Source organism: Pyrus communis, chromosome 2 (assembly GCF_963583255.1).
Source record: "Pyrus communis chromosome 2, drPyrComm1.1, whole genome shotgun sequence".
Taxonomy (NCBI): domain Eukaryota; kingdom Viridiplantae; phylum Streptophyta; class Magnoliopsida; order Rosales; family Rosaceae; genus Pyrus; species Pyrus communis.
Genome location: NC_084804.1, coordinates 34421046 through 34434689, shown reverse-complemented (window position 1 = coordinate 34434689; position 13644 = coordinate 34421046). Strand labels below are relative to the sequence as shown.

The window sequence follows — 13644 nt, the reverse complement described above, 5'->3', positions numbered from 1 at the left end:
GTGAAATTTTTTTTCCATTATTTAAATAATTTCATGAATGTGAAAACCAACGAATGAACAAGGAGCAAAACTCGATTTTTTATTCAGTTCATCAAAAGATATATTTTCATCAACTTGTTTGTGTTTTTAGGGTTTTGTTCTATAATGGAGAGTAAGAACAGTTATGAGGGTTCGAATAGTCATTTCATATTAGAGTTACAAGTTGTTTAGTATTACATTTTTAAACAGAATGTATTTAACAACATGTGAGATGTTAATAAAAAAACCCTTTTTTAATTCTATTTTTCCCAGATTTGTTACATTTTTCGTTTTGAGACATTTGTTTATACAAAAATTGTCAAAAAGTCAACGTTTTTATTTTCTTCTTTTCTTGGCAAAGGTCTAAAGTCGATGTTTTGGTAAAACATCCTTTAAATTCGCTGTGGCTCCAAGGTAAAGTTCAATCTACATTGCGATTCAAGGAATTTTTTTTTTTTTTTTTTTTTTGAGGTTTATTTTTTTTTTAGGTTTATTCGTACCAAAAGTTATCTAGATTGAAAACTATTTGGTCATATGAGAGAGTGCAAAAGGAACATTGTTTGTTACATAAAATTAGAATGAAAAAACCAATGATCTTTAAAAGAGACTATAAAAGTAAGTAAGATACGACAAAGCAAAGGTTATGTAACCAAAATAAATTACATCACCAAATTTCCGATTTCACTGACTTTCGGGAAAAATATAACAATTTCGAGGTTAACATTGTAATTGTATTTCCAGATTGCACATAACTATACAACTTTGCAAAATTAGAGTTCTTATGATTAAGATTTTAAGACGTACACAAGACTCGTTAATACTATTTAAAAACATTGACCAGAAAGAAACGCACAAGATTTAGACATAGCTGTCGATCAAAGATTTCCTCATTTCATCCACAATAGCACTAGGTTGAGCTTCCCTCAACTTGAAAACGCTTTCAATAACTGAGAGTTCTGTGGCAGTGGTGTCTAACCCGCAGAATGCTGTCCAGTCGTTCACTGTCATGCCTGCAGCTATCACTTCACTACCACGGTTTACTGTTCCAGCAACAAGAGGGACCTGAAGTAGCGTCGACAGTTCATCCAAGTCTTCAACAGATGTATGGGGATGAACCTACACATTTTTTAATTAGAGTGGGACCAAAGGGACAAGAAATATGAAATAATGAAAGTACAAATCTTCCACAAAATACGTCTCAGAAACACCAGCCCAAGAAGACATATTCTTACCAAGCCACCTCTGTTGGTGAAGGAACAGTAGCTGCCTACAAGAATATTACCAGCAATAGTCTGCCTAAAAACTTCCACTCCAAGAACATCTGCAATCATCTCCTCAGTTTCCTATGCAAAATAGCAAATACAACGAAATAAACAAAATGAATGGATTCAAAGTTTAATGTCATCGGCTAAATGGAAAAGAGTAGTCTAAGTTCATATAAGAGCTAAAGTTTGCTTGCAAGAAGCACAAGAAACGCGGCTTGCGATATATGCGTATGGACTCGGTCAAAACATACAACCACATTAAAACCCGAGAACTTGACCTCAAAACTTTTTCAAAGAATTGCTAAACAGTCAATATGCAAAAAGCTTCTGAAGCCTCAGGATTTGGTATGTTAAGATGTCTTTGGTGGAGGAACCAAAGTCTTTTCAACCATTTGATTCCTCTTTAATTTCTGAACAAAGTTACATATATATCATTCTGAAGTAAAATAAAACTGTTTGGTGAAATGTCATGCTATGCAGAATAAGTGACACTATCCAACCATTCAATTCCTCTTTAATTTCTGAACAAAGTTACGTATATATCATTCCAAAGTAAATTAAAACTGTTTGGCAAATAATAATGTGACTATCCACAGTTGCATATGGTCGATATTGAGTTATATTTTTCCTCTAAAATGGTTTGAACATGCTCTGCAGTAACCCCTGTGAATACTCTTACACGCTAAACAGGGATCATCTTTTGATAGATGTACGATGCCTTCCTAGTTTCCTATGATTCCAAAGAGGTTGGAATCTATTTGTGAAGAGGAGCTTTATGGGTTACTCGCATTGAATTCACATACACAATTGTGCTTTATTTCAAGGGAAAGCAAAGACTGCAAATGATAAAATCAACATAACAATTTCGAATAAAGTATTAAAAGAATACCCTGTCAAGATCAGTGTGTGTAAGTGCAACATGATCATTACATGCGATACAGTTACCAAGAGCCGATAGCCTCTCTTCGATACGCTGAACAACAACGTTATCAGGTAAGCTGTTCCTCAAGTGCTGGAGTTCTTCAATTTCAATAAAAACAGAAGCCCAATAAGTCGGAAAACCGAAACACGACAACATCAAACATAAAATACCCAAAAACAAAAAGAAAACGAAAAAACAAAAAGTACCTTGATCGGTGGTAGTGTGAGGCAAAAGAAGCCCGTTTTTGTTTCCTGAAATCCAAATTTCAATAAATTTTCAAAATTCATATAAACAATCTAGAATTTTTTTAATTCTTGATTAATACTAAAAAGAAAGACAAATAAAAGATATACAATAGAAAAGAATACCAGCACAGAGGCGGCCTATGATGCGAGTGCCGCCGATGGAGGTTTTCACGACGGGGATGACATCAGCCAACTCCGCCTCAAAGGTGCTGTAGAAGTTCTCAGAGCCTCCGATGGAGACCAAACAGTACGCATTCGTCAGCTTCGAAAACACCCCAACCTCGCACGAGTTCTCGAATTGCAATCCTGCAAATTCCCAATTAATTTTTCAATTTAATTTTATTGGAAACAAATACGAGAACAATAATCGGAGAACGAAGAAGAAGAAAACAAGACTTACTGGTTGCCATGGATTGAGGGCGACGCCTGACTGCAAGGTACGAGGGCAATTAGGGTTTTTGATTGCAGACGGGTCAACAACAATTTTTTCCTCCCGTTCTTTTTATATATTTCAGATGTCCAAACTAAATGCCAACAAAAAATTTTGCCAAAATAAACAATTAAAATTAAAATTTTGACCAAAAAAATGTTTCAAAATGATATAAAGTGTAAATTTGTACTTATCGCTCTCTATTTACTTACTCTCTGATTTGCTCTTATAAACTAATACATCTCTTTTTTTAATTTTTAAAGTAAAAAAAATATTAAATAACATGTCTAGTATTTTTTAAATAAAATATGCATTAAAACATTATTGGACAAAATAAAAAGATGAGAACTCACGGGTGATTATCCAGAAAGTATTCTTATTAAAATAAAAAGAATCGTCAACGGTACCATCTCCAACATTTGCGTTAAAACCTAAAAAGTTTTAACCTAGAATGTCACATCCCGACCCGTGCTCCACCACATCCCGGGCTCGACTCTGTCGTAGCACGATATTATCTGTTTTGGGTCTCGACCACGCCTACGGCACGATATTATCCGTTTTGGGCCTCGACCACGCCTTCACGGTTTTATTTATAGGAACTCACACGAGAACTTCCCAATAGATCACCCATCTTGGGAATGCTCTCGCCCGAACTCGCTTAACTTCGGAGTTCCAATGGAATCCGAAGCCAATAAGTTCCCAAAATGCCTCGTGCTATATGGAGGTGGGCATGTACAGATAAGGCACATCACCCCTTCTCCGTTGGTCGATGTGTGGGAAGTTACACAGAAAATGTAGGATTTTAATCCATAAATAACGTTTCTGGTCCAAATCTTCATGGTTAAAATTTAGTATGAGATTATTAAAGAATAATTTTATTATGGTTTTATATATATAGTAACTTTAAAAAAAATTATGTAAACTATCGTAATTTAATTTTATGAACATTTCAACCTAAAAATATTTAGATTCCAATTATTATTGAAAAATCATTAAACCGATATCATGAAACTCGTGGAATACTATAAAAGAATATGAAACACATAAATGATTTTTTTTTTTAATTATTTTATCCACTGGATTTTAATTTGGATCGTTACATTTTTTTTTTTTTTTTTTTTTTACTGTTAGATTTGATTATATAATATCTTAACCGTTATATTTAATGAATTTATAAATATAAAATTAAAAAAAATACATGGTGAGCCCATTAATCCATAGGGAAATTTGGCCTAAATTTACTCCAAAAATAAATTTTGAGTTAAAACTCATATTTGGCTAAGAGTCAGAGCATGTTGGGATGGGTTTATGTGAGAACCTTTTTTTTTTTTTTTTTTTTTTTTAAACAAATAATAATATCTATACTAAGAAAGTAGGAAAATGAGATAAATCTTACATTAAGCCAGCTATAATAATGTATTTGTTCACCATTATTATTGTTTATTGTTATTGTTCTTATTATTATTATATAATGTGTATATATTTGTCTATGTTATTAATCCACATTTTCACATGTTGGTCAAAACGTGATGACCAAAAGAAAGAATGGTGTTTTTGTAATATCTGTAGAGATGTATGACTTATCTGACTACGTGGAGAACACTCCCATTTCCCTGGAGTAAGGACCAAGTTAAATGGATGTTTACCTTGTCATCATCTTCATTCAATGTAAAATAACAATTGTTGTATTTTATTAATAAACTTACTTGGTCCCGAAGTCTAGTTGCTGCACGATGTCTTTAGATTGGATGTGGTATCTACGGACACATTTTTTATTTCTCGTACCTTTTTTTAATTTTTGATCGTCGAATCTGATGAAGTGAAAATGATTAAAGGACGGAAATTAACAAGAAATGTAAGAGAAGTGAAAATGAGTGTGTAGATAACACAACCCGGGAGTTAAATTCAGTGTTAATTGTGTTAACTGTTCCGACAACCACAGGGACCTCAACAAGTGCTAAAATTTCATTGATCGATGCGTTTGATGAACCTGCATTTAGTATTTTTTAGGATTAGGGTTAAGAATGGAACCAAAGAAAAATAAAAGGAGAAAGAATTGGACAGTAAAAATCCAATGGAAGAAGGATTTTAAAAGCATAGTACACAGTGACCGTAGTATCTCATTTCAATACTTAAATGCAAATAAAGGAGAGACATATTCTTACCAAGCTACCTTTGTTGGATATGGTCCAATGGCCACCCACAGATATACTACTAGCACTCGTCAGCCTAACAACTTTAACGTCAAGAACATTTGCAATTATCTCCTCAGTTTCTTGAGGCAAAAAAAATAAATGAGTAAGTGCAGGAGCAATCTTGAAATTTATTTGCTTATGTATTAAGATAGTAGATTGCTCTACAAGATTGCTTAAAAGAAAATGACGATCTCAAGCCAACAAGGCTCCTCATTTGTAAGGATCGGGAGAAGAACATCGATCTTACATAGCCTTAGGTTGTTTCCACAAATCATCATATGAGATTGGGATTGAGGAAATATCATCATCAACTAAAAACCTAAACAGAATTTGTGGAGCAGATGAAGAATTTGACAGAGCTTTACTTAGATCAGACTGGGATTGAGCTAAAAATCTGGTAGGGCTTTCTCGATTGTATGTAAGTGGTTGCAAAAATCTCACGAGTCTACCAAGTACAATTTGTACTTTGAAGTCTCTTAGACGGCTAAATGTGCATGGATATATGCTCAAACTTCAACAAATTAACTCCCAAGGCACATGGACCACCTTGAGTGCACTTTGTTTGGGAACTGCTTTAACAGAGCCGTTTGTTAGCATGAAACATCTCCAACGTTTAAAGTTTAACGGATTGGATTTGGATTGGATCCTTCTCCGCGCTCTTGGATTTTTAGAGTCGTCCTTATTCTTGTTGGGGCCTGGTATTCTCTTCTCTAAATTGTTTATGTTCTTTAAGAATGTTAAATCTAAGCTATTGTAAATTATGTGAGGGAGATATCCCCATTGATATTGGCTGCTTATCCGTTCATTAGCCTTCCTGGAAGCATTAGATGCCTTTCAAAGCTTAAGTCTCTTGATTTGGAGGGGTGCAAAAGCCTTCAGGAGTTGCCACATTTTCCAACAAATAGAAAATTACACGTAAATGTAGACAATTGTATTTCCTTAAAAAATTGTCCAATGCATCCAGTTGAGCAGCAAATTTGCCAATTTGTATGAGTTTACTTTCGGTTCTATAAATTGCATTTCATTGCTTCAAGATGAAGGCTGCCGCTGGACTAAGACAATACTTTTAGTTCCACTGTGGTACTCCCTCCCTTCCCCCTCGATACACTTATGGATTGGTGGATTTCTATGTGCTGGTGCGCATGCATCCATTTTTAGGGTAAGAGACTATGATCCAACTACTCGATATAATGATCTATTAGATTGTGTCCTTAGGCATCGTGACGAACAAGGGATTTCTTTCAAAACCTTCTTCACCCCTCCCTGTAGTTCAGGATCAACATAATTGATTGGGTGGTTAGAAGCTGACTAATTGACTTGAAAGAAGAGCACAACAAGATTGACCAGGAAGTGCTGGACCTCTCTTGGTTGACCGAAGGCCTAACTTTTCCCAAGCTCATGAATTTTTTTTTTCATGGAAGGTAATTAGCGAACCGACTACACGGAACAATCCATCATATGATGGATACTTTCGAGAGTAGTCTTATTGAACTTTAGACGTTTCACTTCATATTTAAGATGACTAGTGAATTTGAGGTTTACAAGATGCATTGACCCCGATAGTGGGAGCTTTATTAGGGTACACAATTTGGGCAACCAAATGTTCTTTACAAGAAGTGGTTCTTTCTTGTATGTTCCTCCATTGCTATCTAATGAGAGCGGCATCTTCTACTTAGATGGTGAATATGTGGAAAAGATCCTTTCCGATCCAATCATTGACAATCTAACAGTGGAAACTAAGTTGGCTCGTTCCTGGTTTATAATATAACTAGAGAAACGGTGGAGGGAAGTGGATTTCGAGCATTTGTAAACTCATTTAGACCATCTCCAACCGAAAGAGGGTCAGAGAGCTCATTTTAGCCCTCCAAGAAATTAATATTTTAATGAACATTGTAAGCTCATATTTCTTACCATTTCCAACTGAGGGTCATATGGTTCGTTTTAGCCCTGTCACAAAAAACGGTCTCCAACCGAAGGCCAAAGGGCCAAACATAATTTATTATTTAAATTTAAAAACTACAACAACTTAAATTTAAAAACTACAACAACTTAAATTTATAGGAAAAACAAGCATGGAGCAGGCGTTTAAGTTTTATGTTGTTAAATGCTTTTAAAAATGTTGTTTAAGTTTCATGTTGTTAAATGGATTTATTATGTTGTTTAATGTTATTTAATGTTGTTTCATATTGTTTAATGTTGTTTCATGTTACTTAATTTAATTTAATGTTGTTTAATGGCTTAGGAAGTTATAGGGAAAAAAAAATAGAATTAAAAAAAAATTTCAAAAATAACGGCTAGCTAACTGTTGCAATTTGAATTGTCGCCAAGCTCGGGGCTAGCTGGCTGGCACATTTGGGTCGCATGGGTGGCCCTTTAGCCCTTTTTTGTCCAGTGGGGCCCACGAACCCTTTGGCTTGATTGGAGACTATTTTCGAGCTATTTTCGGCTCTTTGGCCCTCTGGATCATTTGGTTAGAGATGGTCTTACTAGACAGAGAATCTGACCATATGTGTGGCACAGTAGTAATTGAAAGGTTCCAAGGAGATTGAAAGACTAGGAACAAGTCAAAGAAAGTGGTTGATAACAAACAATATATGCTCTCTTTCTGAGAGTCTTTCTCACCTCTCTGTGTGAGTTTTTTAATTGTTGTTTTTTCTCCCTAGTTGTCAGCACGAGCTCCAGCAAGGGTCAATGGCCGTCTTCTGTTGTCTTTCCTTGTTCTTCTTCCTTCTTCCACCCTTCTTCCTTTTCTTTCTACCCTCACCTTAGTTTTCCTTCCACTTCCATGTCTCTCATCTATCCCTCTTACTCTGTTTTCCCAATTCCTTCCAATCCTAATTCGGGTGGGCTCCATCCTTCCTTGTTGCTTCCTCTTTCTGATCTACAACCTCTTTTCTTAACAGCACTCGGCTGTGTTTTCTTTGGAAAGTGCGTAGAGTTTTTACTCGGGTGTACACACTACCACCTTCTGTTTGTTTGCCTTTATTGGCATTGTCGTCGGTAGCTTCTCCACCGACTTCTTTCGTCTACTGGTTGCAATCGGCATGAGGGTTGTTGTAGGTTATAGAAGTCACCAGATTCTTCGTTTCTGGGCGGTGGCTGCTTGATGGTGGTTAAGGGCGTGGATTTGTGCTGGCATAGATGTTTTACAGTGTTGGAACACTGGTTGGTCGGAGTGCTAGACGAATTGTGATGGTGACTCTTGACATTTCTGGCAACGGAGGGGACTGCAAGGTTCTAGGGAGTTCTGTAGTTTTGTCTATGTTTGTCTTGGGCCCCAAAACTTGTTTCGGGCTCTTTTGTGTGTACTATTTAGGTCCATTGTTTTGTTTTGTGCTTATGTAGTTTGTGGACCTCTTTGTATCTTTGTTTGGCCTTGGCCCTAGAATACAATGTCCAGTTTCCCCCAAAAAAAAAACAAAAAAAAAATCATGAATATTGAACATTGCCAATGGCTTGACGATTATTCATTGTACCATGATACTCGAATGTAATGAAATAGGAACTAGGAAGTTAACATAACTTTCATATTTCTCTTTTCATGTTGTATGACGAGTAGGGTTTATATCCTCGCTCATTTTACCTTCACCCTCTCCCTCCTCTTTAGATGTAATTTCTTTCTTCTGATGAATAAAATGGCTCTCGTATTCAGGCAACCAATTTCATATGTAAAACCATATAATATCTACTACATGAAAAACAAATTGACATCCAAATACGTGTGATAGCCACACATAGACTGATCAAATATAAAAAAACCAAATTCATCATACCCCTCAGCAATGAAACTTTGAAAAGTCAAACTCTTGTACAAGCATGATCGTCTCTAAATGTGAGCAGGATTTTCTCTCCTCTTTTTTTTTTTACATCATCTTCGCTTCCCTTTCCTTTCCTCTCCTCTTATTTGAACGATCACGGTTAAGTCACGTCAACATCTTATATTAACTTTTTTTTTTTTTTTTTTATAGAAAGAGATACAAAATAGAAAATGTGAGAGAATGGGATAGAAAGACGAGAGGAGAAAATCCTAGTCTCTCCAAATAAGGGAGAGCAATGTACTATCAAATGTATTTATTTTATACAGGAGGATCTTCTCCGTATCCTCTTTATAGGGATCAGGGGATCCTCAAATTGTGTCTGTTCATCGTATATCATGCGGTCAGTTTTCGTCAGGTACTATTTATGTTTAATTTTAAATAAAAGTATTTAAAATGATTTCTGACCGCACGATATACTATGATCGAATCCGATTTTAAGATCCCCAGGATCCTCACAAAGAGTATCCAAAAAGAATCCTCATTTGGTCATAGGGTTAGTGAGTTAGATATTTAATTACTAAAAAAAGGTAGAAAAATCAGTGAAAATCGATCCCGTCTCTCCATGTATAAAAAAAAGGGAAAACTTGATATATGTCCAATTTTTTTAGCCAATAGTAGGAATAATCCAATTTATTAAAATAAGTCCAATTCCTTAAATTTAATTATTTAATTATCAATAATTATCTATTCAATGATAAGATTTATTATAAAAATCAAATTTCTTCCTAATTATCTCTTTGATTATTTCTTTTTATTTTTATTTTTTGTTATTTTTTGTTCTTCCTTCTGCTTTAAACCCCATTTATAGATTTTATTTTTAATTTTTATAATCAACCTATATCACAGGTTAATTTATTTTTATATATCTATATGACAGATTCTTTTTTATAATCAACGTGTCACAAATTCATGTGTCTTGCTTATAGGTATATTATGTTTTTTCCTACCTTTTAGCTAGGTTTCATATCTTACTTACAGGTATAATATATATTCATATATTTGTTACTTGAGTTAAGGTACAATGTTTTGTACATAATTTATGTTAGTATATTAGTTTTTTTTTTTTGTTGTAAGATATTAATTAGAATTTTTGGAGTTGAAAAATGCATAATATTAGAAGATTTTACTCGATTTTTAATATTTAAAAAAAATATAAAATGAGTATAAAAGAAATAAAAACATGTAATTAGATAATTGAACTCACTCTTAAAAAAATAAAGAAAAACTAATGAAAATGATTTAAAAACTTTGAGTTTTAAGGATAATGACAAAATAAAATGTAAAATAAATAGTATCATGATTGACTTTTTAATGTAAAAATATAATTTTTTGTTAAAATAAATAGTACCTAAAGTTTTTTTATTAAAGTTTCTTAAAAATAATTGCTTTTTACCACCGTAATAAAATATCATTTACATCAAATAGTTGCTTCCCACTACCGTAATTAATTGACCAAAATCGTGTCCCAAAGGAAAAGAAAAACTTCAACCAAAAGGCTATTTCGTTTTGAACCCCCAAATAAAAGTTTCTTCTAGTTCTGGTCCGAACTGCAGTTTCTCAAACCCTTCGTCGCCTCAAACTCTCTCTCTCTCTGAGACATGGTGGCCTCGTCCTCATCGTTGTCTGAGTACTCATCGGACGCGTCCTCGTCGTCTTCGTCTGTATCTCGCCGCAGACATCATCGCCACCACCGCAGTCGCCGAGATAAAGACAAGGATAAAGACAAAGATGCCCTCAAGATCCGAAAAAAGACCAGTCGCTCCAACACTAAACGACGTCGCAGACACCGCCACCGCCACTCCTCGTCGGATTCTTACTCTTCCTCCTCTCCTTCCGATTACAGGTCAATTTACAAAACCCTTCTTTTATTTTTTGGGCTTATGTATGGTGGCTTTAATTTTGTTATCAGTTTTATCCTCTGTTTGGTTAGGGTTTTGAATATTGTGACTAATTCTGAGTAACCCTAATTTTAGTTATTTTATTCGGCGTTTAACATGGTTATGTAAATTATTGCAATTTGTATGCAATTTGGTGATTTGTGTAGTTCCCATAGCTAACATTGGAAAGTTTCAAAACGGCCGGATGGGAAAATTAGGTTGGTTTGAGCTCAAAGTTAAGGTCTTTTATCTTTTAATTTGTAAAAAAAAACATGCATCAGTTTGTTAAAATCGATTTTAAGTTAAATTGAAGCATGGTTTTCGATCCGGAAGCTTTAGTTGTCAAGGGGAAAGTAGTGGATTATATTGAGGATGTGTGGACCCTGTGAGGTGCGTCGACTACAGGTAATTGATAAGGGCTATATGACTATTAGGCAAAGATTTTGAGTTGCTGAAGTGATTCATATGCTGTGTTATGGGTTTTCTGCTTTAGAATTTCAATTTGAAATCATTATCTTACTAGGCAGTGCGGTTTAGATGCACGTTAGAATATTAATGGCGACAGTTGGATGGCTTTTCCTTTTAACATCTTTTGTTTTTTGTTTAATGTAGAAGTGATAGTTCTTTGGACAGTGAGCTTGAAACATCTAGTAAGTCAAAGAAGCGCAAGAAGAGTGACAGAGATAAGAAGGTGCTTGTTCGGCATTCCTTGTAATGTAATTATATTACAAATTTACATTACATCTTCTGCAAGTCCGTTGGTCGCATTTAATTGATCCTTTCCATCTAGGGCAAGGAAAAGGACCAGAGCAAGACTCATCGACGTAAACATAATAGGAAACTCAAAGAGGTAGGCCAGTATGCTTAATGTAGAGCTCTTGCCTCCATATGATTGCTCTATTTTTAATTGTGTTAAGGCTTTTATCATTGTCCTTTTGTAGCTTTTTGCTTAAACAAATTATTTATTGTCAACTTTGCGGCATTTGTTAAAATTGTTATACATGCATTGTACTCCAACTTCAGAGTAATAAAAAGATATAGAGACAGTAAGACAAGACGTGGAAGTTGATCGTGCATCTTGCCTCCATGTGTCTTTTTGTTCAAATTTGATTCATTGTCTGATCCAGACCATGGCTTAACTAAGATATATGGTGGAACACTACTGGGTTTGTTTATATAGTTGTGGATGCATCTTGATCCAGCTTCAGAGTGTGGTAAATAAATTTAGTACGACTAAACAAAAAATTGGACGAGAAGTTGCACATAGGAAATTTTCTCGTCACTCTTGCCTGTTGTGTTCTGCTAATTAAATTGTCACACGCACACACAGTTTCTTGCATTCACAATGTTGGCCATTAGATGCATAAGATATTATGTTTCAATAGCTGAGGTGCTTATAGTACTTTCTGCCTGTTTTATGGATTGGCTCTTCGAAATTGGAGCTGGGGTCTGTGGCATGATGACTGGGTGCTCATTGGCTTGCCTGGATAATGTGTCTGGATTGTGTTCTTTCCTGGCAATGGGAGCCATATATAGAAACAGAAGAATGAGAGAAGTAGCGGCCCCGTTCAGCTTTCAAAGGTTTTCATTTCGCTCTCTTATAATTACATCTTCAATATTCTTTTTTATTTTATCGTATCAGTGAAATAACATTTTGCTTCCTACAGTTTTTAGGGCGTGACAAAGATAACGGAGTTCGTCGCAGTGCTGTCTCTGGAAAAAAGGTAAGCCTTGCAGAGTAATATATTTCTGTACTGTTTATCAAAGATTTATTAGAGATGCTAGGGGCATCTGCGCTGGTCTATCTCTTGTTCGTTCGTTGTGGCTAAAAATAGAAAGAGAAAATATGTGTTCTTTCGTCTTGCAGATTCTACTGAAACTTGAGAAGACAAAGGAGGACAAGGCGGCTGAAGACAAAAGGAATGAATTGCTGAAGTTCTTAAATGCTAGTTTTGATTGATGTTGTGGAGTCCATGGAATCAACGAGTGAATGAACGAGTTGAGTCAGTTCCAGCATCTGCTCCCTCATCGTAACGATTTCGAAAGGACTTTGTCTTAGCTCCAAGTTTAGCAAAGAGTCGTATTTTGCACTCATGTTCGCCAATTACAGTGGTTGAAAAACTTTGGTTTGGCCGATGTATTAGTATTCATTTCGTACTGTCATTATATATTATCTTATATCGAGGATTCACCCCGGTAAGCTTTTTCAAATTGATCAGTGTAGCAAACTTGGTAGCTGTTTGATGATTTGCCTGTGCATCATGCTAATAAACAGATTAATTGATCAATTTGTAAAGGGTATTTTATCACTTTAAAGTAAAAGTTTTTGTTTTGTCTCGTAATTTTTAACCGTTTGTCGTTCATTCCGGGTGATGTATGTGCAGAATGCAGGCTGCATGTTATTTTTGTGTATTTAAGGACATAAACAAGTTGGTTTTTGTGTATTTCAACAACTTCGAACAGATCTTGGATATAATTATCTACATACTCTGTTGCCTGCTGGTTAGCGAAACATTGCCGGTAGTGCCGATGCGGTTGTTTCTATATGATAATATAGACCTTGTTTGCTGCGATCCCTGCGGATGATATAATGAGAGCGAAGAATGAATGATCCTTGTGATCGAGTTTGACTCAAGCGAGTCAGTGAAAGGCGTGGCAAGACAGTGAGTTTAACTCACAAACGATTGGCAGTGAAGAAATGATCTTTTTGCGTCAATACTTAGAAAGCCTAATATACAGAGAGATTTATCATCTCACGCAACCAAGTTTACTTAATATGAAGAAAAATTTCTTATCTCATGCAACTAAATTTAAGTGTTAGATGCCAATATTTCGTGTTAAAAAATGTACTACCGTCCAATAGGCGATTGTCTC

The 13644-nt window shown here is 35.2% G+C and overlaps 2 protein-coding genes across 2 annotated transcripts; one reads left to right on the top strand and one right to left on the bottom strand.

The window, feature by feature from the left end:
* Window positions 1–677: 677 nt before the first annotated feature.
* LOC137726068 (eukaryotic translation initiation factor 6-2) lies at window positions 678–2939 on the bottom strand. Its single transcript, XM_068464930.1, has 6 exons — window positions 2851–2939; window positions 2574–2756; window positions 2412–2456; window positions 2173–2303; window positions 1251–1361; window positions 678–1134 (listed from the first exon to the last, which is right to left on the bottom strand). The coding sequence occupies exons 1-6, from the start codon at window positions 2858–2860 to the stop codon at window positions 877–879; spliced, it is 738 nt and encodes a 245-aa protein (XP_068321031.1). The 5' UTR covers window positions 2861–2939; the 3' UTR covers window positions 678–876.
* A 7463-nt stretch (window positions 2940–10402) lies between these two features.
* Window positions 10403–13112, top strand: LOC137725561 (uncharacterized). Its single transcript, XM_068464287.1, has 6 exons — window positions 10403–10736; window positions 11383–11461; window positions 11561–11620; window positions 12307–12351; window positions 12438–12494; window positions 12638–13112. The coding sequence occupies exons 1-6, from the start codon at window positions 10492–10494 to the stop codon at window positions 12728–12730; spliced, it is 579 nt and encodes a 192-aa protein (XP_068320388.1). The 5' UTR covers window positions 10403–10491; the 3' UTR covers window positions 12731–13112.
* Window positions 13113–13644: the final 532 nt, after the last annotated feature.

Coding starts and splice junctions, on each gene's coding strand:
- LOC137726068 (XM_068464930.1), bottom strand. Junction 2,457..2,573: donor CATAGGCCGCCTCTGTGCTG/GTATTCTTTTCT, acceptor TTTGGATTTCAG/GAAACAAAAACGGGCTTCTT. Junction 1,362..2,172: donor CACACACTGATCTTGACAGG/GTATTCTTTTAA, acceptor TATTTTGCATAG/GAAACTGAGGAGATGATTGC.
- LOC137725561 (XM_068464287.1), top strand. CDS start 10,492: ATGGTGGCCTCGTCCTCATCGTTGTCTGAGTACTCATCGGACGCGTCC. Junction 11,621..12,306: donor ATAATAGGAAACTCAAAGAG/GTAGGCCAGTAT, acceptor AGCCATATATAG/AAACAGAAGAATGAGAGAAG. Junction 12,495..12,637: donor GTGCTGTCTCTGGAAAAAAG/GTAAGCCTTGCA, acceptor TTCGTCTTGCAG/ATTCTACTGAAACTTGAGAA.